Source organism: Macaca fascicularis, chromosome 4 (genome assembly GCF_037993035.2).
Source record: "Macaca fascicularis isolate 582-1 chromosome 4, T2T-MFA8v1.1".
NCBI classification, from domain to species: domain Eukaryota; kingdom Metazoa; phylum Chordata; class Mammalia; order Primates; family Cercopithecidae; genus Macaca; species Macaca fascicularis.
Genome location: NC_088378.1, coordinates 135,853,758 through 135,881,753, shown reverse-complemented (window position 1 = coordinate 135,881,753; position 27,996 = coordinate 135,853,758). Strand labels below are relative to the sequence as shown.

At 47.7% G+C, this 27,996-nt stretch overlaps 3 protein-coding genes across 4 annotated transcripts; 1 reads left to right on the top strand and 2 right to left on the bottom strand.

Annotated features, from left to right (window-relative positions):
* Nucleotides 1-5: 5 nt before the first annotated feature.
* CLPS (colipase) lies at nucleotides 6-11,422 on the bottom strand. 2 transcript variants are annotated; one of them, XM_074038283.1, is made up of 3 exons: nucleotides 11,317-11,422; nucleotides 757-879; nucleotides 6-307 (listed from the first exon to the last, which is right to left on the bottom strand). In XM_074038283.1, the coding sequence occupies exons 1-3, from the start codon at nucleotides 11,350-11,352 to the stop codon at nucleotides 119-121; spliced, it is 348 nt and encodes a 115-aa protein (XP_073894384.1). In that variant the 5' UTR covers nucleotides 11,353-11,422; the 3' UTR covers nucleotides 6-118. The 2 variants fall into 2 exon arrangements, with proteins under 2 accessions (XP_073894384.1, XP_005553267.1); XM_005553210.5 differs by lacking the exon at nucleotides 11,317-11,422 and adding an exon at nucleotides 2,329-2,447.
* LOC102120110 (large ribosomal subunit protein eL31-like) lies at nucleotides 9,387-9,820 on the bottom strand. The gene has a single exon (XM_074038284.1). It carries the CDS (start codon nucleotides 9,790-9,792, stop codon nucleotides 9,415-9,417), a length of 378 nt encoding a protein of 125 aa, XP_073894385.1. The 5' UTR covers nucleotides 9,793-9,820; the 3' UTR covers nucleotides 9,387-9,414.
* LHFPL5 (LHFPL tetraspan subfamily member 5) lies at nucleotides 10,898-27,996 on the top strand. Its single transcript, XM_045390733.3, has 4 exons — nucleotides 10,898-11,630; nucleotides 20,902-21,138; nucleotides 25,746-25,772; nucleotides 27,850-27,996. Exons 1-3 carry the CDS (start codon nucleotides 11,219-11,221, stop codon nucleotides 25,754-25,756), a joined length of 660 nt encoding a protein of 219 aa, XP_045246668.1. The 5' UTR covers nucleotides 10,898-11,218; the 3' UTR covers nucleotides 25,757-25,772; nucleotides 27,850-27,996.

Genomic DNA, 27,996 nt, shown 5'->3' with positions numbered 1-27,996 from the left:
GGAAATTTTTGCAGGAGGCCTTTAATTGTGAAGAGTCCAATCAGAAAACAGAGGTGCTGGTCAAGGAGGTGGCCAGCCCGGGAGATGCTCTGGAGCAGGGGGAGAGGTGCCCCTGGGCCTAGTGGTCTGCAGCATTTTGGGCTAGGTATGGGAGTGGGTGGGCGGTCTCACTGCTTGGAGCGTCCAGTGTCCCAATGTCGTGGCAGACGCCGAAGTTGGTGTTGGTGATGGCGCCCACAATGGTCTTGTCTCCCTCACAGGTCAGGCCACGCTCACAGGGACACTTGTAGTAAATCCCGTAGAGCGTCTGCAGAGACACAGCCAATGAAGTCAAGGCTATGGGGGGATACTTTGGACATCAATTGTCCCCTGCCTGACCTATAGAACCAGTAGGCCAGCCTGTGTTTTCAGGGAGTGCCTCTCCCACCTACCTCCCCAGGGGTGCTGTGGGCCCTAGAGACCCCAGTTCTGACCTCTGCTCTGGCTCATTTGCTCTTACTGGCTTGATCTCTCTGGGGAGCCTCTACTTACCCAGTCATGAAATGGGGATAACAAATCCTCACCCCCATCCATCTCACTGGTCACTCGGGTCAAGAGAGATGATGGGATGGGAAAGTGCTTTGACACCTGTTGACCTCCCTCTCGTCTCCTCAACATTCAGTGTCCAGGCTGACCCTCCTCCCTGATCCCACTCACAAGTGTTCAGGGCCCTCCTCCCCATTCTCCCGGACCCATGCCACGTCCTCAGGCACCCACCTTGACAGAACACTCGCTGTTCTCGCTGGCCAAGGGTATGCAGCGGGCCAGGTCCAACGCACCCGTGTGTTGGCAGCATTGGCTCTTACACTGGGCACTATTCATGCAGAGCTCACCGTTCTCCTGCAAGGGGCAGCCAGTCAGCCCAGGCCCCGCTCCCTCAGGTCCCTTCTCCATTCAGACCCGCACCCACCACGCACTACTGCTAACAGTGTCTCCCCTGTTGGGGATGTATGTGAAGGAGTCCAACCCGTGGGTCTGGTGGCCTCTGTGCCCCCCCCCACCCACATGAGAAGTGGGCATGCGGTGACAGAGAAGCAGCCTGCACAGAGGGTCAGGACCCCCGGATTCTAGTACCGGCTGTACTACCAACTCCCTGCGTGACTCTGGGCAAGTCACTGCCTCTCAAGCCTCAGTGTTCTCATCTGGAATGTGCACATGAGGCCCCTAGACAGGCTCTCCAAATCTCTCTGGGTCCCACACACCTTTAAGGAGGCAGTGAAGATTGCCTCTCCCTGCAAGACTCCTTCCTCCCGCAACAGATCTGATCTACCATCTCCAGGGTCCTGGACCTCCAAGTCCAGCCATGGCCCCAAGTTAAGAGAGTTCAGAATCTTTCAACCTTATGGATGTTCTGGAAGGGCTTTCCCAGCCAAGACCCATGGTGGAGAGGTGGTGTGGGCCAGTCGTAGGGCCCCAGCTTAACCACTTTCCAGCTATGTGACCTCAGGCAGGTTGCTCACCCTCCCTCTATCTGAAGATAGGGCTGACTATGAAAGCATCTCCCTCAGTGGTTATTACGAGGACAGAATGAGCAAACATCTCCGCGGCATCTCGAACTGTGTTGGACACACAGTAAGATGCCACCATAAGTTAGAAGCTGGAATGATTGGCACAAAGCATTTTCTCAGGATGGAAGCCCAGGGCTCTGGATTTTTGTGAAGTTCCCTCATAGGGCCAGGCGAGGTGGCTCACGCCTGTAATCCCAGCACTTTGGGAGGCTGAGGTGGGTGGATCATGAGGTCAGGAGTTCGAGACCAGCCTGGGCAACATGGTGAAACCCCGTCTCTACTAAAAATACAAAAAATAGCCGAGCGTGATGGCGGGCGCCTGTAATCCCAGCTACTCAGGAGGCTGAGGCAGGAGAATCGTTTGAACCCAGGAAGCGGAGGTTGCAGTGAGCTGAGATTGCGCCACTGCACTCCAGCCTGGTGATAAAGTGAGACTCCATCTTAAAGAAAAAGAAAGAAAGAAAGAAAGAAAGAAAGAAAGAAAGAAAGAAAGAAAGAAAGAAAGAAAGAAAGAAAGAAAGAAAGAAAAAAGGTCCCTCATAGCCAGGTTGAGCTGCTGCTCTGAGCATGCTCCAGTTGGAGCTGGAGAGGGGCTGATCAGCCTTTCCTGTGGCCCCTGGGAAGAGGCATACAACAGGCTATGGAAGTAAACAGATGGATGCAAGATGCCACTCCTCCCAGCCCCCGCCAGTCCAGATGGGGCCATCAGAGGTCAAGGTCCAAGCTTAGGACGTCTTCACCTGGGGACTCAGGAGGCCCCCTTCCCTGAAGACCCTCTTACCAGGTTGATAATGATCCCCCGTGGGCCAGGAGCTGCATAGGCCACAGAGAGGGCGACAAGCAGGAGGATCAGGATCTTCTCCATGGCGAGTGGGACAGCTGGTGTGGGTGGCAGGAGACAGAGCCAGCTGTGGTGATGGGGCTATAAAAGGGGCCTTGACCTCACGTGACCCACCTACCTCCCACAGGGCTGGCCGTGGGCAGAGGTGCAGCTGTGGCCAATCTGCTGGGGGGCGGGTCCTGATAAGGAAGCTGGGTGAGTACCTGGTAGCCTTTTGCGTGTGTGTGTGTGTGTGTGTTGGTGATAATTGTGTTGCATCATGGTTAAGAGTGTGGACTGTGTACAAGTTATTAGTGAGGCAAACTTACTATCTGTTCCAACTATTCTGCCTTTCATCTTATCTGTCAACTAAGGATAATTTAAAGAGTTGTGAGTGTTGAATTAATACACATTTATATGTGTTACATATATAAACATGATTATATACAATTATAAGAATATATTTATATTGTATATTCCCATATGCCACATAAGCAGTGGGTAAGGGCAGCTGCCCTTGTGTCCTGAGCTCCTGGGCAGTGCCTGGATGAGTCTGAGGCAAGAGAGGCACCTATAGTGTGAGTGCCTGCTTACATTCTGTGTACTCGGGGCCTCTCTGTCTCACCATAGTTAGGTCTTGCCTTTGGCCCACCCAAGCCCGGGTGTCTAGCAGTGTCAGACTCCAGGTATGAGGATCCCAGCCTCCCACCCCTCAACCTTCCTTCAGTCTCCTCGGGGGATTCCAGACCAGGCCCAGTTCCCTGGGGCTGACAGTTCTGCAACCCCCAGCAGGCCAGGGTGTGTGTGCTTTTACTCTGGCACCCTCCCCCTGCCCTCACACCAGGGGGCTGCCTGCAGGCTTGACTCAAGGGCCCTTAGGAGGCCCTTCCTAAATGCCTCTCTCCCCTTTTCTTTCTACCTCACTTACTATCTGCAATTCCAGCATCAGATACACCTTTAGTTAAGGTTTCCACTCACGCTGCCCCCTACCCAAGGCCACGTGTGCGCATGAGCAGTCGCTAGTCCTGGCTGAGAATGAAGAGGTCTTGTCAGCCTCGGAGCAGGGGCCTCAGGAAGCTGGGAAGGGCACAGCTGCCTGAGTTTGCTTAGGCATGGGAACAGAGCAGCTTTTCCTGAAGGACTAGTCATGGCAGCCAGAGGCCCGTGCCCTTCCCCTCTCCATCCCAGGAGGTAGAAGACAGCTCCACTGAGAGGCCCAGGCCTCAAGCACAGCTTTAATTTAATTTAATTTAATTTTTTGAGACAAAGTCTCACTCTGTCACCTAGGCCAAAGTGCAGTGTGCCATCTTGGCTCACGGCAGCCTCCACCTCCTGAGATCAAGCAATCCTCCCCCTCAGCTGCCCAGGTCTCAAACTCCAGGGCTCAAGCAATCCTCCCACCTCGGCCTCCTAAAGTGTTGGGATTACAGGTGTGAGCCACGGTACCCAGCCTCAAGCACAGCTTTGATCCAGACCAAGCTGGCTTCAAAACTCAGCATTTACTAGAGCTACATGGCCTCAGACACATTATTGAAAGTGAAGCTCCCTGAACCTCACTTTCCTTATTTACCTTAGGGAGATAATGCCTCCTACTTCCTGAGGCCATGATTAAGACAATGCATGTGGAACGCCTTCGGAAGTGCCTGGCACATGGTGGGTGCCCAGCCATATAATATGACCCACTTCCTCTCACCTTTACATCCCTGGGGTGTGGAATGTAGAGGAATAGCTGGAGGAACAGCCAAGAGACTCTCAAAAGAAAAACCCATTTGGTTCCAGCGATGCAGAAATACCACTGATGAAACAACACTATCCCCTCTCTCTTTTACAAAACTCAATGTTTGAAACCACTTTTTCCTATGAGCTCACTCTGATCCTTCCTTCTCTTTACCTGCTCTCCACCCCCGGGACCTCTGTGAGGTGAGCCACAGGGAAGGGAATCACTACTCCCTCCTCACAAGTCAAGATGGAGACTGGCGGAGGCACCGGAGGAGAGATTTCTGTCCATGCAAGGAGCCGTGAAAACCAGCAGCCCTGTCCCTAGTTGGTCTCAGCCAAGCTCACAGAGGAAAAAGACTGGAGTTTTTTCCATCACAAATGAAGTATAGCAAAGAGAACTTTGACATTGTATGTGCTTCTAAAAGGAAAGCAAAAATTAAGTACCTGTCGATGAAAAGAGTCAAACTCTGTACAATATTTGAATAGATTTCTTCTGAGCCAAATATGAGCAACCGTGGCCTGTGACACAGCCCTCAGGATGTAACTGCTCACGGGGTTCACTTTACCCACTACCTAGACAGAGCTGATTCATCAAGACAGGGGAATTGCAGTGGAGAAAGAGTATTTCATGCAGAGCCAGCTGTGCAGGTGCGGGAGACTAGAGTTTTACAGAGTTCTTGTTGTTGCTGTTGAGACAGAGCTTCACTCTTGTTGCCCAGGTTGGAGTACAATCGCGTGATCCCGGCTCACTGCAACCTCTGCCTCCTGGGTTCAAGTGATTCTCCTGCCTCAGCCTCTCGAGTAGCTGGGATTACAGGCACGTGCCACCATGCCCAGCTAATTTTGTATTTTCAGTAGAGACAAGGTTTCACCATGTTGGTCAGGCTGGTCTCGAACTCCAGACCTCAAGTTATCCACCTGCCTCAGCCTCCCAAAGTGCTGGGATTACAGGCGTGAGCCACGGCGCCCAGCAGGGAGCAGAGTTTTTAAAGATAACTTGGTGGGTGGGGGAAGCCAGTGAGCCAGGGGTGCTGATTGGTCTGATATGAAATCATAGGGACTCACAGCTACCTTCATGCACTCAGTCAGTTCCTGGATGGGGGCCACAAGATCAGATGAGCCAGTTTATTGATCTGGGTGGGGCCAGCTGATCCATCAAGTGCAGGGTCTGCAAAATATCTCAAGCCCTGATCTTAGGAGTGGTTTAGGGAGGATCAGAATCTTGTAGGTTCCAGCTGCATGACTCCTAAGTCATAATTTCTAATCTTGTGGCTAATGTTAGTACTACCAAGGCAATCTAGTCCCCAGGCAAGAATGAAGTCTGCTTTGGGAAAGGGCTGTTACTGTCTTTGTTTAAACTATAAACTAAGTTTCTCCCATAGTTAGTTCAGTTTACGCCTAGGAATGAACAAGGACAGCTAGGAGGTTAGAAGCAAGACGCAGTCAGTTAAGTCAGATCTCTTTCACTGTCTCAGTCATAATTTTGCAAAGGGGGTTTCAGAATAGGAGAAAACAAAGCAAGTGACCCCCTTTTGAGCACTCTGTAGCTTTTATGGCATCTCTACTTGCCAAAGTTTATGTAAAATTGAAATAACATGGTCTTTGTGCACATTTACGTTAAGGAAAAAGAGCCCTAAAGTTGACCTGTAAACTATAGAATTCCTAAGTCGTCTTTTTCTCTGTTTTTCTTTTCTGCCTGCTCTAAATCTGCTTGCTTGCTTTTCCTTCCCTCCTTCCTCCCTCCCTCCTTCCCTCCTTTCTCTTTTCTTTCTTTCTCTTTTCTGTCTTCTTTCTTTCTTTCTTTCTTTCTTTCTTTCTTTCTTTCCTTCTTTCTTTCTTTCTTTCTCTTTCTTTCTTTCTTTCTTTTCTTTCTTTCTTTCTTTCTTTCTTTCTTTCTTTCTTTCTTTCTTTCTTTCTTTCTTTCTTTCTTCCTTTCTTTCTTTCTTTTTCTTTCTTTCCCTCCCTCCCTCCCTCCCTGCCTGCCTGCCTGCCTGCCTGCCTTCCTTCCTTCCTTCCTTCCTTCCTTCCTTCCTTCCTTCCTTCCTTCCTTCCTTCCTTCCTTCCTTCCTTCCTTCCTTCCTTCCTGTCTCTCTCTCTCTTTCTTCTCTCTCTCTCTCTCTCTCTTTCAGACAGAGTCTTGCTCTGTCGCCCAGGCTGGAGTGCAATGGCACAATCTCGTCTCACTGCAACCTCTGCCTCCAGGGTTCAAGCCATTCTTCTGCCTCAGCCTTCTGAGTAGCTGGGATTACAGGCGCCTGCCACCATGCCCGGCTAATTTTTTGTATTTTTAGTAGAGATGGGGTTTCACTATGTTGGCCAGGCTGGTCTCGAACTCCTGATCTCATGATCCGCCTGCATCGGCCTCCCAAAGTGCTGGGATTACAGGCATGAGCCACCGCACCCAGCAATCTGCTGTTATTTTTCTCTTAAGATAAAAACCGCTGTTTTAGATCCAACAGGTTCTTTTTGCAAGCCAGTGAATTTGTATTTATCTCATGGCTAAAAGTTCTGAAGTAAAAGCTACAGGGTGTGTGTGTGTGTGTGTGTGTGTGTGTGTGTGTGTGTGTATTTAAAAGGCCTTTATAATTTCCATAATTTTATGTTTAATTGGTAATTAAATCTGTTTTAATTTCCCTCTGGAACACCAGACTTTTCTCGCCGCACCTTATAATGTAAATTTTGCTATTTGACTTTCACCTGAACTGTTCCTTTAATATGCAAATTTAAGGCTATTTAGCTGTCAGCTGCCTAGGGTTGTGAAACAGGTTATGAAGAATTTGAAAGTTTAAGGCCAGGCACGATGGCTCACACCTGTAATCCCAGCACTTTGGGAGGCCGAGATGGGTGGATCACCTGAGGTCAGGAGTTTGAGACCTCCCTGGCCAACATGGCGAAACCCCATCTCTACTAAAAATAGAAAAATTAGCTGAGTATGGTGGCAGGCACCTGTAATCCTAGCTATGGCTGAGGCAGAAGAATCGCTTGAATTTGGGAGGCAGAGGTTGCAGTGAGCAAAGATTGCGCCACTGCATTCCAGCCTAGGTGACAGAGCGAGACTCCATCTCAAAAACAAACAAAAAGAATCTGAAAGATTAAAATAGAAAAAAAAAAAGATTTTTATAAATCTATAAGATGTACTTCTATAGGCATGCCTGATATGTCTATGTATTTATGGGTGATGTGCACAATGTTTCACTACTGAAAATAAATAAAAGAGCTCTAATTGGCTTAAGAAAATAAAAGCACTTAAATCGAACACTTTATCAGGAAAAAATAAAAGACTAGTCAAATGCTGTTTCAAGTTTATGTAATGTCAGTAAAATCTTTAATAAATAAGCTAGCTTCATAATTATTATTAATGTTGGGATTATGACATTAATCCCAACATTAATAATGAGCCACCACGCGTGAGCCACCGCGCCCAGCCACTTTTCTTACTATTAAAAACAACCTGAGCCGGGCGCGGTGGCTCACACCTGTAATCCCAACACTTTGGGAGGCTGAGGTGGGCAGATCACTTAAGGTCAGGAGTTTGAGACCAGCCTGACTAACATAATGAAACCCCGTCTCTACTAAAAATACAAACAGTAGCCGGGCGTGGTGGCACATGCCTGTAATCCCAGTTACTTGGGAGGCTGAGGCAGGAGAATCGCTTGAACCTGGGAGGCGGAGGTTGCAGTGAGCCAAGACTGTGACATTGCACTCAAGCCTGGGCATCAAGAGTGAAACTTCGTGTCAAACAACAACAACAACAACAACAAACAAACAACAACCTTACTGGTCAGGCACAGCTGTAATCCCAGCACTTTGGGAGGCCGAGGCGGGAGGATCACTTGAGGTCGGGAGTTCAAGACCAGCCTGACAATGTGGAGAAACCCCGTCTCGACTAAAAATACAAAATTAGCCGGTTGTGGCGGCTATGCCTGTAATCGGGAGGCTGAGGCAAGAGAATCACTTGAACCAGGAAGGCAGAGGTTGCGGTGAGCCAAGATCACGTCACTTCACTCCAGCCTGGGCAACAAGAGTGAAACTCCGTATCAAAGAACAAAAAACAAAACAAAACAAAAAACTAGCCAGGCGTGGTGGTGCATGCCTGTAATCCCAGCTACTTGTTAGACTAAGACAGGAGGATTGCTTGAACCAGGGAGGTGGAGGTTGTGGTGAGCTGAGATCGTGCCATTGCACTCCAGCTTGGGCAACAAGAGTGAAACTCCGACTCAAAAATAAATAAATAAATAAATAAATAAAAATAAAAATAAAATAAAATTGTACATACATCATCCAGTCATGTAAAGGAGTATGTTCAGAAGGGGGAAACTGCAAGGACTAACAGTGGTAATAACAGTAATCACCAACATTTTTGAGTACTTTCTCTTTTTTTGTTAAAGCCAGACTGGAGTGCAGTGGTGTGATCTTGGTTCACTGTAGCCTTGACCTCCTGGGCTCCAGTGATTCTCCCACCTCAACCTCCCAAATAGCTGTGACTACAGGCGGGCACCACCATGCCTGGCTATGCCTGGCTAAGTTGTGTATTTTTTGTAGAGACGGGAGTCTTGCTATGTTTCCCAGGCTAGTCTAGAATTCCTGAGCTCAAGTGATCTGACTGCCTGGCCTCCCAAAGTGCTGGGATTAGAGACCACTAATGTGCCTTTGAGCACTTTAAAAAAAATTATTATTATTATGTTTTGAGATGGAGTTTTGCTCTTGTTGCCCAGCCTGGAATGCAATGGTGTGATCTTGGCTCACTGCCACATCTGCCTCCCAGGTTCAAGCGATTCTCCTGTCTCAGCCTCCTGAGTAGCTGGGAATACAGGCGCCTGCCACTATGCCTGGCTAATTTTTGGCATTTTTAGTACAGACGGGGTTTCACAAGGTTGGTCAGACTGGTCTTAAACTCCTGACCTCAGGTGATCCGCCGGACTTGGCTTCCCAAAGTGATGAAATTACGGGCATGAGCCATCATACCCAGCCCTTTGAGCACTTTTATGTGTGCCCCGGGCTAAAGATTTTATACATGTATTTTACTTAGCCATTGTGTGATCGATACCATCATTTCCTGCATTTAATAGATGGAGAAACTGAGGCTCAGGAAGAAAGGTTAAGTCCATGGATGGTTACTTAGTAAGTAGCTCATTCAAATCCAGGCCTGTTGAACACCAAAGTCCATGTTTTTAAGACTGTCTTGTCTTTCCGTAGCTCCTGACGTTGGTGTTATGATTTTATTCTTTTGTGTATACTTTCCTGAATTTTCCTAATTCTTTTTTCGTTTTTCTTCTTTTTTTTTTTTTCAATGTTATGACTTTATTTGCTGTATTTGACGATCAGCGATTAGTTCTCATCCACATTGACTGTCTGTAGATTTTTGAAAGTGGTAACAGGTACATAGGTAACCAAAGTATAGAGCTTATTTGGTGAATCTTCATCCTCATTACGTTTTCTGGACAGCCGCACACGGATTCGGTATGGGACATTCCTTATTCCTTTGGCCCAGACAGCTTTGTTGAGCCTGGTATCAATGCGCACATCTAGAGTTCCCATCTCCTTCATGGCAAATTTCCGAATCTCTTTGAGTGCCAGAGGGGCACGCTTCTTGAAGCCCACTCCATGGATGCTCTTGTGAATGTTGATGGTGTATTCTCGGGTCACCACCTCGTTGATGGCAGAACGGCCCTTTTTCTTCTCACCACCCTTCTTTGCGGAAGCCATTCTGCCGGGTCCAAGTTGGAAAGGAAGCTTTTTTTTTTTTTTTTTTTTTTTTTTTGAGATGGAGTCTTGCTCTGTCGCCCAGGCTGGAGTGCAGTAGTGCGATCTCAGCTCACTGCAAGCTCCCCCTCCCGAGTTCGAGTTCACACCATTCTCCTGCCTCAGCCTCCCCAGCAGCTGGGACAACAGGCGCACGCCGCCATGCCCGGCTAATTTTTTGTATTTTTAGTAGAGACGGGGTTTCAGTGAGTTAGCCAGGATGGTCTCGATCTCCTGACCTCGTGATCTGCCCACATTTGCCTCCCAAAGTGCTGGGATTACAGTCGTGAGCCACCGCGCCCGGTGGAATTTTCCTAGTTCTTTACACTAGCCTTGTATTTACCTATAAAATCAGGAGAAATATGTATATATATAACATATAAAAACATACATATATTTAAAGGGGAAATATGTAACAAACACATAGAAACAAGGGGAGAAAGGCATTGTATTGAACAAAACATATGTTCAGGTCTGAGAAGGCTCATAAAGAATGTTGTGTGCTATACTTTGTAGTTGCCTCTGTTATCACACAGTCTGCATATACAGGCGTTTTGTATATATATATTTATATAGACTACATATATACATATATTATATATGTAAATATTTTGGTTAGATGTCCTCTAACGTAACCTTAACATATAGTATGCTTTTAGAAATCATTGACTGAATGCTAAGGACGAAAAACCAGTGACCAGAAGGCAACCAGGAAAGGCTTTGCTGACCTCCGGGGTGGTGGGATTGGAGGTTCTGGGAAGGCGACTATGGAACCAGGGAGGGGTGGGGTGTAATGGGATGTGGACAGCGCTTTTGCGGGGGGAAAGCGTTTTTGCGGCTGGAATTGAGTGGTAGGAATGTGTCAGCCACAGCTCCACTTTCCCATTTCTTGTCATCTCCGTTCAGGAAGGTGAACTGGGTTCTGATTCCCCGCGGGGGGGGCCTGCAGTGGGCGCTCGGTCCCTTCCCCGCCTCGGCTGCAGGCCCCGCCCCTCGCCCAGAACCCCGGGGCGCTGGCCGCGGTACTGAAACGGCGCCCTCCGCGGACGGAGGAGGGGGCGGGGCTCTCGGGAGCCTTGAGCCGGGAAGGGAGAGGAGCAGGGCGGTGCCAGCAGGCCCGAGACCCTGGGGGGCTTGGGAGGCGGCAGGATACTGGAGACAGCCTCGGCTAGAGCGGACACAGGCACCTGGCAAGCTTCCCCTGATCAAGCCAAGGTTGTCCTTGTCCTATTAAGCCTCTTCCCCTTGCCTTGAAGGGACCTCACCTGGTGCCTTGACCTCAGCCTCCTCCCCAAACCCCGCTGGGGAGTGACCTGCTTCTAGGCCTCCATCCACAAAGCCACGGACTTGCAGCCCACGGGACCCCAGCCCAGGGCCTGCTGCCCTCACCATGGTGAAATTGCTGCCGGCCCAGGAGGCAGCCAAGATCTACCATACCAACTATGTGCGGAACTCGCGGGCCGTGGGCGTGATGTGGGGTACACTCACCATCTGCTTCTCTGTGCTGGTCATGGCCCTCTTCATCCAGCCCTACTGGATCGGCGACAGCGTCAACACACCGCAGGCAGGCTACTTCGGCCTTTTCTCCTACTGCGTGGGTAACGTGCTCTCCTCCGAGCTCATCTGCAAGGGCGGTCCCCTAGACTTCTCCTCCATCCCCTCTAGAGCCTTCAAGACTGCCATGTTCTTTGTGGCCTTGGGCATGTTCCTCATCATTGGCTCCATCATCTGCTTCAGCCTGTTCTTCATCTGCAACACGGCCACAGTCTACAAGATCTGTGCATGGATGCAGCTGGCTGCGGGTAAGCAGGGATGGTGGGAGGGCAGGCAGGGGCCCACCCCGGGGCCACAGCTGCAGCTGCACCATCCCACCCTCTGCTGGGGCTCTGGGCCTTAAATTTAGCTGTTCTCCTACAGCCCAGTCCTACTCAGTGCTCTGCAGAAGATTCTGAGGAGTTGAGAATCTTAGAATGGCCGAGGCAGAAAAGACCTTAGAGATCAAGCTGTCCAACCCTCTCATCTGTAAGGGGAAGTGACTTGCCCAGGAACACACAGTTGCTGGTTCTGACTCCCAGGCCATCACATCAGTTTTTGCAGCTGTGAGAGAGAGAAAGAAAGAAGCTTCTATTGTTGGCCACGTGGGAATAGGGCTCAACGCCAGCACAAAGTAGTGACACCAGTCAAGCACATTCTAGATGCCCTCATCTCCCACCTCTGGGCTTTTGTTCTTTTTAAGAGTGCCCAGAACTCTGTCCTCATTCTTTCTCTCCCACTCCAAACTGCTCTCAGATTCTAAGGTCTCTTGCTGATTTTGGAGTGTTACTATTATGCAGGGTATGACCTTGCCTATAGAAACTTTCATCTAAAGTCCCCTCTTTCATTGTGGAGTGAAAGTCTTTTCTCCTTGATTATGGGATTTTATACTTAAGGCAGCAAATGGAGTGATACTGAGTGATACTGTGTGAGGAAGAAGCTATTTAGGGTCCTGTTGTTGTTGTTTGTTTGTTTGTTTGTTTTTGAGACAGAGTTGGCCCAGGCTGGAGTACAGTGGCATGATCTCAGCTCACTGCAGCCTCAACCTCCTTGGACTTAGGTGATCCTCTCTCATCAGCTTCCCAAGTAGCTGGGACTCTAGGTGTGCACCACCATGTCTGGCTAATTTTTTTGTAATTTTTGTAGAGATGGGGTTTTGTCATATTGCCCAGGCAGGTCTCGAACTGCTGGCCTCAAGCGATTTGCTCGCTTCAGTCTCCCAAAGTGTTGGGATTTCAGGTGTGATCCACAGCACCTGGCCTAGGGTCCTTTAAAACAATGTGGGGGCTGGGCACAGTGGCTCACACCTATAATCCTAACACTTTGGGAGAGAGCATCACTTGAGCTCAGGAGTTTGAGACTAGACTGGGCAAGATGGCAAGACCCTGTCTCTAATAATAATAATAATAAATAAAATGAAACAAATAAAACTGTGGGGTAGGCAGCCACTTTTGTCCTGAGGCAAGACCTCCCTGGTCCTTTTTCCTGCTCCTAGCTCAGGAAGGCTTCTTGGTCCTTGTGCCAAGTGATTTTGCTCTTCTCTGCAGCCCAGGAAGAGGGTTAAGACCTTGTGCTACAGGCTCTGGTACCTTGGTCCCTGCCCACCTCAGGGACCACACACAAACTGTCCATGCCAGTGAGATGTCCAGGAGTAGTGCCAGGGACTGGAAACTAGAGTGAAACCATCTTGATATCATTGGTCAGAATGAGAAGTGCTGTCAAGGTCAGGAGATGGAGACCATCCTGGCTAACACGGTGAAACTCCATCTCTACTAAAAAGACAAAAAAAAAAAAAAAAAAAAAAAGGCCGGGCGCAGTGGCTCAAGCCTGTAATCCCAGCACTTTGGGAGGCCGAGATGGGCGGATCACGAGGTCGGGAGATCGAGACCATCCTGGCTAACACGGTGAAACCCCGTCTCTACTAAAAAAATACAAAAAACTAGCCGGGCGAGGTGGCGGGCGCCTGTAGTCCCAACTACTCGGGAGGCTGAGGCAGGAGAATGGCGTGAACCCAGGAGGCGGAGCTTGCAGTGAGCTGAGATCCGGCCACTGCACTCCATCCTGGGCGACAGAGCGAGACTCCGTCTCAAAAAAAAAAAAAAAAAAAATTAGCTGGGTGTGGTGGTGGGTGACTGTAGTCCCAGCTACTTGGGAGGCTGAGGCAGGAGAATGGTGTGAACCCAGAAGGTGGAGCCTGCAGTGAGCCGAGATCGCGCCACTGCACTCCAGCCTGGACGACAGAGCGAGACTCCATGTCAAAAAAAAAAAAAAGAGAAGTGCTGTAATCTTTAAGAGGGAGACTGAAACAAGCCTCTGAATCCCAGGCCACCAAACACACAGAGTCAAGACTGCAGAGTTGGAGGGGACCCCAGAGAGTTATATCCACCCTCCAACTATAGATGAGGGATCTGCTGCTGAGAGGACCAGACTTGGCCAAGGCTATAGCAGATCAGTGGGCAACTGAGGACCTGGAAGAATTAAGGCAGCAGTTCCCAAGAAACTAGATGTATTCCTAAGATGTTTTTACTGAGCCACATATTTACATAAGTATAATGATTTATGAAATATCTTTATATATATTATCTGGAGGAGCCCTAGCAAAACCCATTGAGGTGGGTATTTCTCCATTTTACAAAGAAGGCCCCTAGTGGGTAACTCGTTTTGAGCATACAAGTAGGAAGGGATTCACCTTTGATTCCAAATCTTGCACCCAGGCTACTCACATGGCTTCAGAGTTCCCCCCGTGGCTTCAGAGCAAATCGCCTTGCCACCTCCCTCTTCTCTGTAGTCTCTCTGTATGATAAGGGAGAGTCTGGGGCAGGGGTGGGCAGTGGGGAGCAAGGTAGGTAGTGGCCATGTCAAGAATGATGGTGGGGGCAGGCACAGTGGCTCATGCCTGTAGTCCTAGCACTTTGGGAGGCCAAGGAGAGGGGACTGCTTGAGGCCAGAAGTTCAAGACTAGCTTGGACAACATAGTGAGACCCTATCTCTATTTTATATATACACGTATATATTTAATGTATGCATACATTAAATTATATGTATTATATATACGTTTATATATTTATATATGTACATAATATATTTTATATGTATATATATAATTGACATATATATGTCAATTAAAATAGTAATAAGGCCAGCTGCAGTGGCTCAGGCCTGTAATCCCAGCACTTTGGGAGGGTGAGGTGGGCAGATTGCTTGAGCTTGGGAGTTTGAGACCAGCCTGAGCAACATGGCGAAACTGTGTCTCTACAAAAAAATACAAAAATTAGCTGATTTAATATAAATATTGAGTATATATATATATATTCTTTAACATGTGTATTCATTTTATATATATATATATATATGAGAGAACAAGGGGAAATGAAGATTTAGCAGTTTTATGCCAAAGAGGAGTGAAATAGACCCTAATAATGCTTGCCAGCTGTTCTTCCATATCAGGGTTATGGGATGCTGGAGACACAATCATCTCTCTCAGTCTCAAGGCTGTCTGCAAACCCCCCTCCTCCAGAAACATCCCCCAACAGGTGCCATGTGTGAGCAGGCAGTGCCAGGAGCGGGAGGGGTTGCCAGGCCATCTGAGTCAGACACTATCTGGGTCGCAGAGCTGGAGACACTGATAGCAGAGGTGGCCAGGTGCCATCTCATGCAACATTTAAGTTGGGGAAGGCAAGACTGGTGTCATGTTCCATTCTGCTGTGCTGCAGAAGGGGAAATGAGCTGAAGGGAGAGATGCAGAGTGGGTGGGTCCCACATTCAGCAGCTGGGAGATACATCCATTTATTAGTACCCTTGCCAAGAAGCCTGGGAGCAGGGAAGGGACAGGGGTAGGGGAGGATGAAGACTGATGCTTGGGTGATGTGGGGCTGCAGCTTAACAAGATTAATTGGGCTTCTGGGTGCCAGGTGCAGGCTGGGAGTGGTCCCAGCCCCTAGAAACACAGGTAGGCCAAACTGCTTGTCTTCTCTGAGTCTTGGTAACCTCATGTCTTAGTCAGTTTTACTTAGTTCTATTTAGTCAGGCCTGCCATAACAAATTACCACAGACCAGGGGGCTTAAACAACAGAAATTCATTTCTCACACTTCTGGAGGCTGGAGGTCTGAGATATGGGTGCCAGCATGGCATTAGCACAAGATATCTGGTGAAGGCCTCTTCTAGGCTGCAGACTGCTGACTTCTTGATGTCCTCACATGGTGATAAGAGGGTGACAGGGCTCTCTGAGGTTCCTTTTATTTATTTATTTGCAATGATGATGATTATTATTGAGTCAGCTTCTCAAAAATTGTTATTTTTACCCAGGCTGGACTGCAGTGGCATGAACACGGCTCATTGCAGCCTTGACCTCCCAGGCTCAAGTGATCCTCCCTCCTCAGCCTCCCAAGTAGCTGGGACTACAGGTGCATGCCACCACGCCCAGCTAATTTTTGTAGAGATGAGGTTTCACCATGTTGCTCAGGCTGGTCTGGAACTCCTGAGCTCAGGCAATCAACCTGCCTCAGCCTCCCAAAGTGCTGGCATTACAGGCGTGAGCCACCACACCTGGCCTTATTATTATTTTTAATTGACATGATAATTGTACATATTTATGGGTTACAGTGTGATATTTTGTTACATGTATACAAGTTGGGCTTGAAATCCAGGCAGCCTGGTCTAATGTTTCCTAGCTTTTCCTACTGAGAAAATTAAGGTAATTAGCATATCCATCACCTCAAACATTTAAAACATTTCTTTGAGTTGGGATAATTTCAAATTTGCTGTTCCAGCTATTTGAAAATATATGATAGATTGTTGTTGGTTATAGTCACCCTACAGTGCTAGAGAACACTACAGCTTATTCCTCCTGTCTAGCTATACTTTTGTATCCATTAACCAACCTTTAGCTGCTCCCCCTCCCCTCTGGGGTCCCTTTTATAAGGGTTCCAATCCCATTCATGAGGGCCCTACCCTCATGACCTAATTGCCTCCCAAAGGTCCCACCTCCTAACACCACCACGCTGGAGGTTAGGATTTCAATATAGGAATTCTGGGGGGAACAAACATTCCACTGTACCCCATCTGTAGAACATAGCAGCAGGACCCTCTTCATTGGGGTTCTGTGAAGATGGGATAATAGAATGCATGTAAAACACCTTGCACATGGTAGGTGCTCAGTACCTGTGAAAAACACAAACAACGACTTTATCAGTGAGCATGAGAAGTGATGCCATAGTAACAGACCACTCCCAAATCTTGGTGGCTTAGAACAAAGGTTTATGTATTTCTTGCTTATGGTCCACGCCAACTGGGGATCGGTGGGGACTCTGCTCTTGCTGCTCTCTCCTGGGACCATCGCTAGGGCCATGAGTCACCATCTGCTATCCTCGCATTGGAGGGAAGGGAGCTCTGGGAGGTCTCCCACTGCAGCTAAGTGCCATGACCCGGAAATACACACATCTCTGCTCACATGTCATTGGCCAGAGGAAGGCAGATGGCCTCACTTAACCTCAAGAAAGCGGGGCAAGGAAGTACAACCTTGCCTTGCATCTGGAATATTCATGAGCAGCTCTAATGGCATCCATGTCACTGAGGCAGCTTCTGTCTGACTCCAATGTCAATAATAATAGCAGTGACTAACATTAATTGGCCACTTACCATGTACAAGACATCGTCGTAAGTGTTTTCTGTAAATGATCACACTTAATCCTCACAGTGCGGCTATGAGTCAGGTACGTTAGAGACAACAGGACGGTAGTCAGAGAGAGGAAGTAACTCGGCCTGAGAACACTGTGCTGGCTTCTACTTAGAACCTTGAAATGCCACAACTGGGGCTGACACCCACTGTCCCCAGAACCATGGGTGGACGGGTGGAATGCTCACAGGGGACTGTGGCACCCACACCTGTTTCCAGGTCAGAGGCCCTGGGCTTTTTAACGGAGCCCCCACAGGAAGATGGTGCAGGAGGGGAGGGGCCAAGGGAGGAAGTGATAGAGAGAATGCAAAGCCTGGAAGGGCAGCTCCTTCCCACCTTCACCTCTGCCCTTGAAGCCAGGGGCCCTGCCAGGCACTGGAGGGCTGGACTCACACCAAGTCGGGGAAGGGCTGGCTACATAGGTTTCACCACCGAGCTGTGGATGGCTCCCTCTCCTCCACTGTGGGTATCTTCCTGAAAACTTAGTTTATCGCTGAACATGTAGGAAGTCTGAAATGTCACCACTAATTACATTCAGCTCCTGGGAGAGGCGTCATGTTCTGGGGGTGGAGGGAATAAACTTTGAAGTCAGGAAAGTCAGGAATGGAGAATTCAGGCCTTGGTCCTATCATAGCTGGATGACTGGATGGCTGGTAAGTCACCTGGTTTCTCTGAGCCCTCAGTTTTATTATTAATTAATTAATTAATTTATTTATTTATTTGAGACAGAGTCTCGCTCTGTCACCCAGGCTGGAGTGCAGTGGATTGTTATCTCGGTTCACTGCAAGCTCCACCTCCCGAGTTCACGCCATTCTCCTGCCTCAGCCTCCAGAGTAGCTGGGAGTACAGGCTAATGTTTTTGTATTTTTTAGTAGAGATGGGGTTTCACTGTGTTAACCAGGATGGTCTCAATCTTCTGACCTCATGATCTGCCCACCTCAGCCTCCCAAAGTGCTGGGATTACAGGTGTGAGCCACCGCGCCTGGCCAAGCCCTCAGTTTTCTAATCTGTAAAATGAGGATATTAATAGCTGGCCCACTTCACAAAACAGTGGTCACAGTCAAGATGGTACATGAAGTATTTTGTGATCTATAAAGAACTATCTAAATAAGCTTCTCCTAAAAAAAAAAAATTGGAGGAAGCATGATACATTTAGGTGGGGAGGTGGGATCCTGATATTTCCATTTACTGTGCATTTGTTTGACCTCCTGACCTTTTTTGCAGAACAGGCTGGGTACAGGGAAGGTAACTTTGGGCCTGAAGAGGTGCTTCTCTGAGCGGCTTCTGAGTAGGGTACAACCTTGGGACTAGAGAGCCTCTAGAACTGTGGGAAAGCGGCACAGATAAGGGGAGCACCCCCTGCCCGTGGGGCAGCTGTGCCTGGGGCTGCCCCAGTTGCATCCTGGATTATGTCACCTGTCTGTGCTTCACCCCAGCGAAGCTAAGTTGAGGGAGTGGTTTGATGGAAAGGGATGGAAGAAGTGGGGGGAAAGTGGGGGCAACAGAATTTTTAGCTGTAAATACTAAGTCAAGGAAGGCACAGAGTGGGATAATAACTCTCACAGTCAACTCTTATGGAGGACCAAGTCTGTGCCAGGCACTGTTCTACACTCTTTTCCAGTATTAACTCATTTGAACCTTGCTGTAACCACAACAGGAAGGTTGGGGTTATTATTATCTCCGTTTTATAGATGAGGAACTGAGGCAAAGAAAGCTTAAGTATGGCTGGGCACGGTGGCTCATGCCTGTAATCCCAGCACTTTGGGAGGCCGAGGTGGGTGGATCACTTGAACCCAGGAGTTCAAGACCAGCCTGGCCAACGTTGTGAAACCCTGTCTCTACTAAAAATACAAAAATTAGCTGGGCGCAGTGGTACATGCCTGTAATCCAGCTACTCGGGAGGGTGAGGCAGGGGGATCACTTGGATCCGGGAGGCGAAGTTTGCAGTGAGCTGAGATCGCGCCACTGCACTCCAGCCTAGGCGACAGAGACAGACTCTGTCTCAAAGAAAAAAAAAAAAAAAAAAAGAAAGCTTAAGTCACTTGCTCTGAGTCACATAGCTAGGTAGTACAGAGCTGGGCTTGAAATCCAGGCAGCCTAGTCTAGTGTTTATCAGCTTTTCCTACTGAGAAAATCACCTGGAAGAGTGTTTTTGAAAACAGAGATTATTGAACCCAACCATGACCTAGGAACTAGCTTTTTACCTTATTTTTTTGTGCATAGGTTATAGGTGAAGGAACCAACATTAAAGATTCCACGGGATGTTTTTTTTTTTTTTTTTTTGAAATGTAGTTTCACTCTTATTGCCCAGGCTGGAGTGCAATGGCACAATCTCGACTCACCGCAACCTCTGCCTCCTGGGTTCAAGCGATTCTCCTCCTTCAGCCTCCCAAGCAGCTAGCATTACAGGCACGTGCCACCACACCTGGCTAATTTTTGTATTTTTAGTAGAGATGAGGTTTCTCCATGTTGGTCAGGCTGGTCTCAAACTCCCAACCTCAGGTGATCCACCCGCCTCAGTCTCCCAAAGTGCTGGGATTACAGGCATAAGCCACTGCACTCAGCCTCCAAGGGATTCTTAAATTTAGGGACGTGTAGCAACTGGACTATGCTGTACTGGGTAAGAGTGAGGAGGAAACCTGTTTGCTTGAATGGAAGGCTTTTGAAGGAAGCAGCCAGGGACAGTCTGGAAAACTTTCCTGTATTCATCAAATTTAAGATACCTGAGTTGTAGGACACAGTGTTATTCTATGTACTATAAAAACAAAAAATACTGATAATCCAGCCACGGCTTGACACTTTCTTTTTCTTTTTCTTTTTGAGATGGAGTTTTGTTCTTGTTGCCCAGGTTGGAGTGCAATGGCGTGATCTCGGCTCACCACAACCTCTGCCTCCAGGGTTTAAGTGAGTCTTCTGCCTCAGCCTCCCGAGTAGCTGGGATCACAGGCATGTGCTACCACACCCAGCTAATTTTGTATTTTTAGTTGAGACGGGGTTTCTCCATGTTGGTCAGGCTGGTCTCAAACTCCCGACCTCAGGTGATCTGCCCGCTTCGACCTCCTAAAGTGCTGGGATTACAGGTGTGAGCCACCGCACCCAGCCTAGACACTTTCTTTCTTTCTTTTTTTTTTTTTTTGAGACGGAGTTTCGCTCTTGTTGCCCAGGCTGGAGTGCAATGGCGCGATCTCAGCTCACTGCAACCTCCACCTCGCGGGTTCAAGCAATTCTCCTGCCTCAGCCTCCTCAGTAGCTGGGATTACAGGCATGCACCACCACGGCGGGCTAATTTTGTATTTTTAGTAGAGACGGGGTTTCTCCATGTTGGTCAGGCTGGTCTCAAACTCCCGACCTCGGGTGATCCACCCGCCTCAGCCTCCCAAAGTGCTGGGATTACAGGCGTGAGCCAGTGTGCCTGGCCGACACTTTCTTATTACACTTATTTCACAGATGTTTTAAGTATGAAGAAATGTGCATCTCAGCAGTGATGAGTTCTTTGGGCTGGGACCAGATACTGGAGGGCTTTGAAGCTAGGGCAGGTGGTACGTTGTTGAGTTCAAGGTGAGGAGAATGGCTGAGGGCCTGGGAGGACCACCTGGTGCGGTGGCAGAGCCTGCCTGGGCTGAGGAGTTCACCTCTCTGCCTCTGCCCCAACCGCTGGGTCTCAGGGGCCAGTTGCTTTAACTCTCAGAGCCTCAGTTTTCTCACCTGCGTTCTGCAAGAAGGATGGTAGAAGCTACCTCTCATGCCTTCTGAGGCTGTTAACAGAAGGAGAAGGGAGGTGACAATATAACAGCAGTGCAAAGTGGGAGGTAGTGGACTGGGCACACTCAGCCTGATGCCATCTGCACCCCTCCTTCTCCCTCAGCCACAGGTCTAATGATTGGCTGCCTGGTCTACCCTGACGGCTGGGACTCAAGTGAGGTACGGCGCATGTGTGGGGAGCAGACGGGCAAGTACACGCTGGGTCACTGCACCATCCGCTGGGCCTTCATGCTGGCCATCCTCAGCATTGGCGATGCCCTCATCCTCTCCTTCCTGGCCTTCGTGTTGGGCTACCGGCAGGACAAGCTCCTCCCTGATGACTACAAGGCAGATGGAACTGGTAATCCCCCAGCTCCACAATGGTGTCCCCTATCTGGAGACCCTGGGATGTGGGTAGGGGTTTGTCTTAGCCAGTTCTCTAAGGCTTGGTCCCTGGCCAAGGGATGGGGACAGTCAGACACAGCCCATGTCCTCCCTGAAATCAAAGGCCAGTGGAGGGTTGCAAGCTAGCAGGTGATAAGGTGATCTGTGATAAAGGAATGTCCCCCTCACCCCTCTACACTCTCAGAGGCTATAGGGGAGAGAGCTGCAATCCAGCCTTGGGGGCTAAGTGTGGTCTCCCCTAGAAGGAGGCACTGAGGCTGGGTCTCGAAGTAATATTCCTGGGAGCTTGCTCGGTGGAGAGGGGAACAACAGGGGGATGAGTTGCTGGGGAGGAAGTAGGAAGGCAGGGACCTTTAGAACAGATCAATGAGGGTGCAGAAGTGACAGCTCCTGGAGTGCAGCTGGTGGGAGCCCAAGATCCCTGGAGGAACAGCAGCCTTGGGATTCTCATAATGTTCGTCCTGTTTCAATTCCCTCACATCCAAATCCTACCTGTCAGTCATAAAAGTTAGCTGTAGCTGATCCTCGAGGCCCAAGCAGACCCTCCAGGAAGCCTTCCCTGACTGCTTCCCATTACCTCCCTTCTTCCTAGGCTGCTTTTCACTTCTGTTTCTTATTGGGCTCTTCCCCTGCCCATTTTGAGAGGCTAACTTTTTCAGAGCATTAATTTCTTCCCTGAGTCAAGGGCAAGGACTGTCTTGCACCCCTGTGGATCCCCAAATGCCTGGTCTCAGCAGGTGGCCATCACTGGGGACCTGTTACATCTCAGGGACCTCTCCAGTCTCTTTTCCCCATAGCTGTCTTCACATTAGCCCTTGGACTAGAAGAAGCAGCCAAACTCCTCCGTCCACTATAACCAAGGACTCTTCCCACATGAGGAACTTGAAGCCCAAAAGGGAGAGTCACTCAGAAGTTCCCAGAAAGGCAGTGGCAAAGAAGAGCCCAGAACTCAGGTCCCCTCTGGCCAAGACTGGGGCCCACTTCTCCATAAAGAAGTGATAGGAAACATTTCATCCTTCTTTGGGAGTGGGACAAGGATAACCCACCTGTTATGTGGTTAAAGATGTAAACAGGCCAAGTGCGGTGGCTCATGCCTGTAATCCCAGCACTTTGGGAGGCCAAGGTGGGCAGATCATGAGGTCAAGAGATCAAGACCATCCTGGCCAACATGGTGAAATCCCATCTCTACTAAAAATACAAAAAATAGCTGGGTGTGGTGGCTTGCAGCTGTAGTCCCAGCTACTCGGGAGGCTGAGGCAGGAGAATCTCTTGAACCTGGGAGGCAGAGGTTGAAGTGAGCTGAGATCATGCCACTACACTCCAGCCTGGATGACAGAGCGAGACTCTGTCTCAAAAAAACGAAAAAGAAAACAAATTACTAGAAAGAGCTGGGCCAAGGAGGAGAGAAGCGGGAGATTTCTTCCCATCACAGTAGGGTAGATTCTTATAGTTCCTGGGCCAGGGAAACACCTAGGGCCTGGATCCCTTGCGGATTCTATAAAGGGAAGAAAAAAATGAAATAGTAGGGCTGGGTGCAGAGGCCTACGCCTGTAACCCCAGCATTTTCGGGGGGCCAAGGTGGGCAGATCACTTGAGGTCAGGAGTTGGAGACCAGCCTGGCCAACATGGTGCAACCCCATCTCTACTAAAAATACAAAAATTAGCTAGGTGTGGTGGTGTACACCTGTAATCCCAGTTACTTGGGAGGCTGAGGCAGGAGAATGGTGTGAACCCAGGAGGTGGAGCTTGCAGTGAGCTGAGATTGTGCCACTGCACTCCAGCCTGGGCGACAGAGCAAGACTCTGTCTCCAAAAAAAAAAAGAAAAAAAGAAAAAAAAGAAATAAACCCAAACATTTATGGCCAATTGATTTTCAACAAGGATGTCAAGACTATTTAATAGGGGAAAGAATAGTCTTTCCAACAAATGATGCTGGAACAATCAGATATCTATATATGAAAGAATGAAATTGAACCCCTACCTCACACCATATACAAAAATTAAATACCTAAATGCAAGATATAAAACTATAAAAATCTTAAAAGAAAATATAGTTGTAAATCTTTGTGAACTTGGATTAGGCAATAGCTTCTTAGATATGACACCTAATGCACAAGCAACCAAAGAAAAAAATAAATTGGCTTTCATCAAATTTAATTTTTTTTTTGTTTAAAAAGACACCATTAAGAAAGTAAAAGGACAACCCACAGAATGGAAGAAAATATTTGCAAATTATAATTGGATAAGATCTAGAATCTAGAATATATTAAGAACTCCTACAACTCAATAATAAAAAGACTACCCAATGCTTAAAATGGGCAAGGGATGCCGGGCACGGTGGCTCAAGCCTGTAATCCCAGCATTTTGGGAGGCCAAGATGGGCAGATCACAAGGTCAGGAGATTGAGACTATCCTAGCTAACATGGTGAAACCCTCTCTCCACTAAAAATACAAAAAATTAGCTAGGCGTGTGGCAGGTGCCTGTAGTCCCAGCTACTCGGGAGGCTGAGACAGGAGGATGGCGTGAATCCGGGAGGCAGAACTTGCAGTGAGCCGAGTTCACACCACTGCACTCCAGCCTGGGTGACAGAGTGCGACTCCATCTTAAAAAAAAAAAAAAAAGGACAAGGGATTTGAATAGACACTTCTCCAAAGAAGATATACAGATGGCCAATTAGCACACCAAAAGATGCTCAACATCATTAGTCATTAGAAAAATGCCAATCAAATCCACATTGAGATACAATTTCACACCCACTAAGATGATTATAATAAAAAAGGTGAATAATAACAAGTGTTGGTGAGCAAGTGGAGAAATTAGAACCCTCATTCACTGCTAACGCAAATCTAAAATGTTGCAACTGCTGCAGAAAGCAGCCTGGCAGTTCCTCAAATGGTTAATCATAGAGTTACCATATGACCCAGTAATTCCACTATTGGGTACATACACAAGAAAATTAAAAACAAATGTTCACACAAAAACTTATACACAAATGTTCATAGCAGCATAATAGCCAAAAAATGGAAACAACCCATATGTCCATCTCCTGATGAACAGATAAACAAAATGTGTATATCCGTGCAATGAAATATTATCCAGCCATAAAAAGGGATGAAGTAGTAAGAATTGCTACCATGTGGATGAACCTTGAAAACATGTTAAATGAAAGGAACCAGACACAAAAGACTGGCTTCCATTTGTACATATGTGATTCAATTTCTATAAAATATTCAAAATAGGCATCCATAGAGACAGAAAGCAGATTAGGAGGTGGCTAGGAAGGAGGGGAAACAAGAGTGACTGCTAATGGGCACAGGGTTCTTTTTGGGGTGATGAAAATGTTTTAGAATTAGTGATGATAGTTGCACAATCTAGTGAAAATACTAAAAACCACTGAATTGTATACCTTAAATGGGTGAATTTTATGTTGGTGAAATATATATATATATATATATTTATTTTTTTTTTTTTTTCTGAGACAGATTCTGGCCCTGTCACCCAGGCTGGAGTGCAGTGGCACGATCTCAGCTCACTGCAGCTCACTGCAACCTTCACCTCCTGGGCTCAAGTGATCCTCCCATCTTAGCCTCCCAAATCCCTAGGAGTACAGGCCCATACCACCACACTTGGCTTTTTCTAAAAAAAAATTTTGTAGAGACGGAGTTCCACCATGTTGCCCAGGCTGGTCTCAAACTCCTGGCGCCCACCTTGGCCTCCCAAAGTGTTGGGATTACAGGCGTGAGCCACTGCACCCAGCTTGTTAGTGAATTATATTAATTAAAAAAAAAGGGGGGATTGTGCTGAGGATCCCATAGCGTATATATAGCACTAACAATGCCTGCACATTGCAAGTGATTAATAAATTAGTTCTCCCTTATTTATTTTTTTGATGCCACAGTAGCAAGTCTGATAGTTCTCTCTCCTTTCTGTCTTTCCAGTATTTTCACCTTTTTTTTTTTTTTTTCCTTTGAGACAAAGTCTTGCTCTGTCATCACCCAGGCTAGAGTGCAGTGCCATGATCTGGGGTCACTGCAACCTCTGCCTCTCGGGTTCAAGTGATTCTCCTGCCTCAGCCGTCCAAGCAGCTGGGATTACAGGCACTTGCCACCATGCCTAGCTAATTTTTTGTATTTTTAGTAGAGATGGGGTTTCACCATGTTGGCCAGGCTGGTCTCGAACTCCTGGCCTCAAGTGATCCACCCTTCTCAGCCTCCCAAAGTGCTGGGATTATAGGTGTGAGCCACTGCATCGGGCCATATTCGTTTTTTACATCACCCATCTGCCCAACCGATAACAGCTAATGTGCCCTAGTTGCTGAACAATGCCTTTAGACACTGGAAGTACAGTGGTTAAGGGCAATCTCAATTGGAGCTTATGGTCTGGTAAGGGAGAAAATCATGCAATACAGTTACAAGCTGATAAATGACATGAACAAAAAAGTCCAAGCTTTCTTGAGAGTGAGTAAGAGGAATCTGATGGAGTTTGGAGATGGAGTAGTGTGCAGGAAATTATCCTAAAAATGAGGCTTGGTAGTAACATATACTGTTCTCTCCTTCATTACAGAGGAGGTGTGAAGCAGCTGAAGGGTCGGTGAGTAATTCTATGGGAGGGTGGTCTGCGTGTCCTTAGAAGGGCTGGGGTTCTCTGCTTCCTTACCGAATCCTCAGGCAGTGTGACACTAGGGACTGGGATGTAAGGCTGTGATGCTGCCTGGGTAGAGAGAAACAACACCCCACTGGGGCAGGAGCTATTTGGCCTCTGAGACCTTCACTGTGGAGCAAACAGGAAACCTTTAGTTTTACTTGTGTCTTTTTTTTTTTTTTTTTTTTTTTTTGAGATGGAGTTTTGCTCTTGTTGCCCAAGCTGGAATGCAATGGCGTGATCTTGGCTCATTGCAACCTCCACCTCCCAGGTTCAAGCCATTCCCCTGCCTCAGCCTCCCAAGTAGCTGGGATTACAGGCGCGTGCCCCCATGCCTGGCTAATATTTTGTACTTTTAGTAGAAACGGGGTTTCACCGTGTTAGCCAGGCTGGTCTTGAACTCCTGACCTCAGGTGATCTGTCCGCCTCCACCTCCCAAAGTGCTGGGATTACAGGCATGAGCCACGCGTCTGGCCTTACTTGTGTCTTGAGAGGTGAAAAATGATCAGGGGAATAAGAAATAATTAAAAACAGGCAGGTAGTTAGTTTCACAAATTTATGTTTTGTGGAGCCTGGCACACAAGAACAGGCTGTTTTTAGAAGTCATAATTATAATTTGGACCCTTATTTTCAAAAAGAATTTTTAAGTGATTTGTAAGAAACATACTAGAAAACCTAATAAAATAGAAAATAAAAGTCAGAGAGAGAAAAATATTCAAAAAAGCTAGGCTAATAGTATTACTGTCTTGAGTATTAAATTTAACTCTGATTCCTGATAGCTGAGGCAAAAAGGAAAACAGTAAGTTAACCAGTTTTAATGTCTGGTTTAAAAAGAAGCGCAACATGTTCATTTATCTTTTAAGTTTCCAAACATTTGTTAAATGTGATTTAACAAGAACATTCAGGAATGCATTTAAAAAAAGAAAAAGAAACCCTCACAACAGTGTTGCCTTCCTAACAGCTGCCTTGAGGACCTACAGCTGGCCAGGCACTTTGTGTGGGAAAGTGGGTTTACCTCCATTTAAGCTGTTTTTATTTTTGCCAAGTACCTTCCAATTCTTGACCACATATATTTTAAAAATAATCATACATAAAATTGTCACCTCCACCTCCCGCACTTATTAGAGCATGATTCTCACACTTCAGTGTGCATACAGTCATCTGGGGATCTTGTTAAAATGCAGATTCTGCTGGGCGCAGTGGCTCACGCCTATAATCCCAGCACTTTGGGAGACTGAGGCAGGCAGATCACCTGAGGTCAGGAGTTGGAGACCAGCCTGGCCAACATCGGGAAACCCTGTCTCTACCAAAAATACAAAAATTAGCTGGGTGTGGTGGCGTGCACCTGTAATCCCAGCTACTCGGGAGGCTGAGGGAGGAGAATCACTTGAACCTGGGAGGTGGTGGTTGCGGTGAGCTGAGATCCCGTCACTGGACTCCAGCCTGGGCAACAGAGCGAGACTCCATCTCAAAAAAAAAAAAAAAAAAATTGCAGATTCTGATTCAGTTGGTTGGGTGGATCTGGGGCCATAGATCCTGCATTTCTAACCAGTTTTTGGGTGACAGGCTGCTCAAACAAGAATCACACTTTGAATAAAAAAGCATTAGAGCATAACCTTGGTGTGTGTGTGTATGTGTGTGTGGGTGTGTGTGTTTTGTGGATTTTTTTTTTTTTTTTGACACGGAGTGTCACTCTTGTTGTCCAGGCTGGAGTGCAATGGCATGATCTTGGCTCATGGCAACCTCCGCCTCCCGGGTTCAAGCAATTGTCCTGCCTCAGTCTCCCAAGTAGCTGGGATTACAGGCGTGCACCACCACACCTGGCGAATTTTGTATTTTTAGTAGAGATGGGGTTTCTCCATGTAGGTCAGGCTGGTCTCAAACTTCCGACCTTAGGGGATCTGCCCGCCACAGCCTCCCAAAGCACTGGGATTACAGGTGTGAGTCACCTCACGCAGCCTATGTTGGTTTTTAAAATGTCTGATTTTAAACTCTTGCAATCTTTTGTTCTTTTCTCATACCACAGGTCATCTATTTCCCAGACAATGGAAAACTAGGGAATCAAATTCTTCAGAGATAAGAACTTGTTCTTCCAAGTTTCCTTGTTCCTGGCTGCTATAGGCCTGACGCCTTAAGCCTTTTATTATAACACTAAAACTGGACAGTCTCTTGA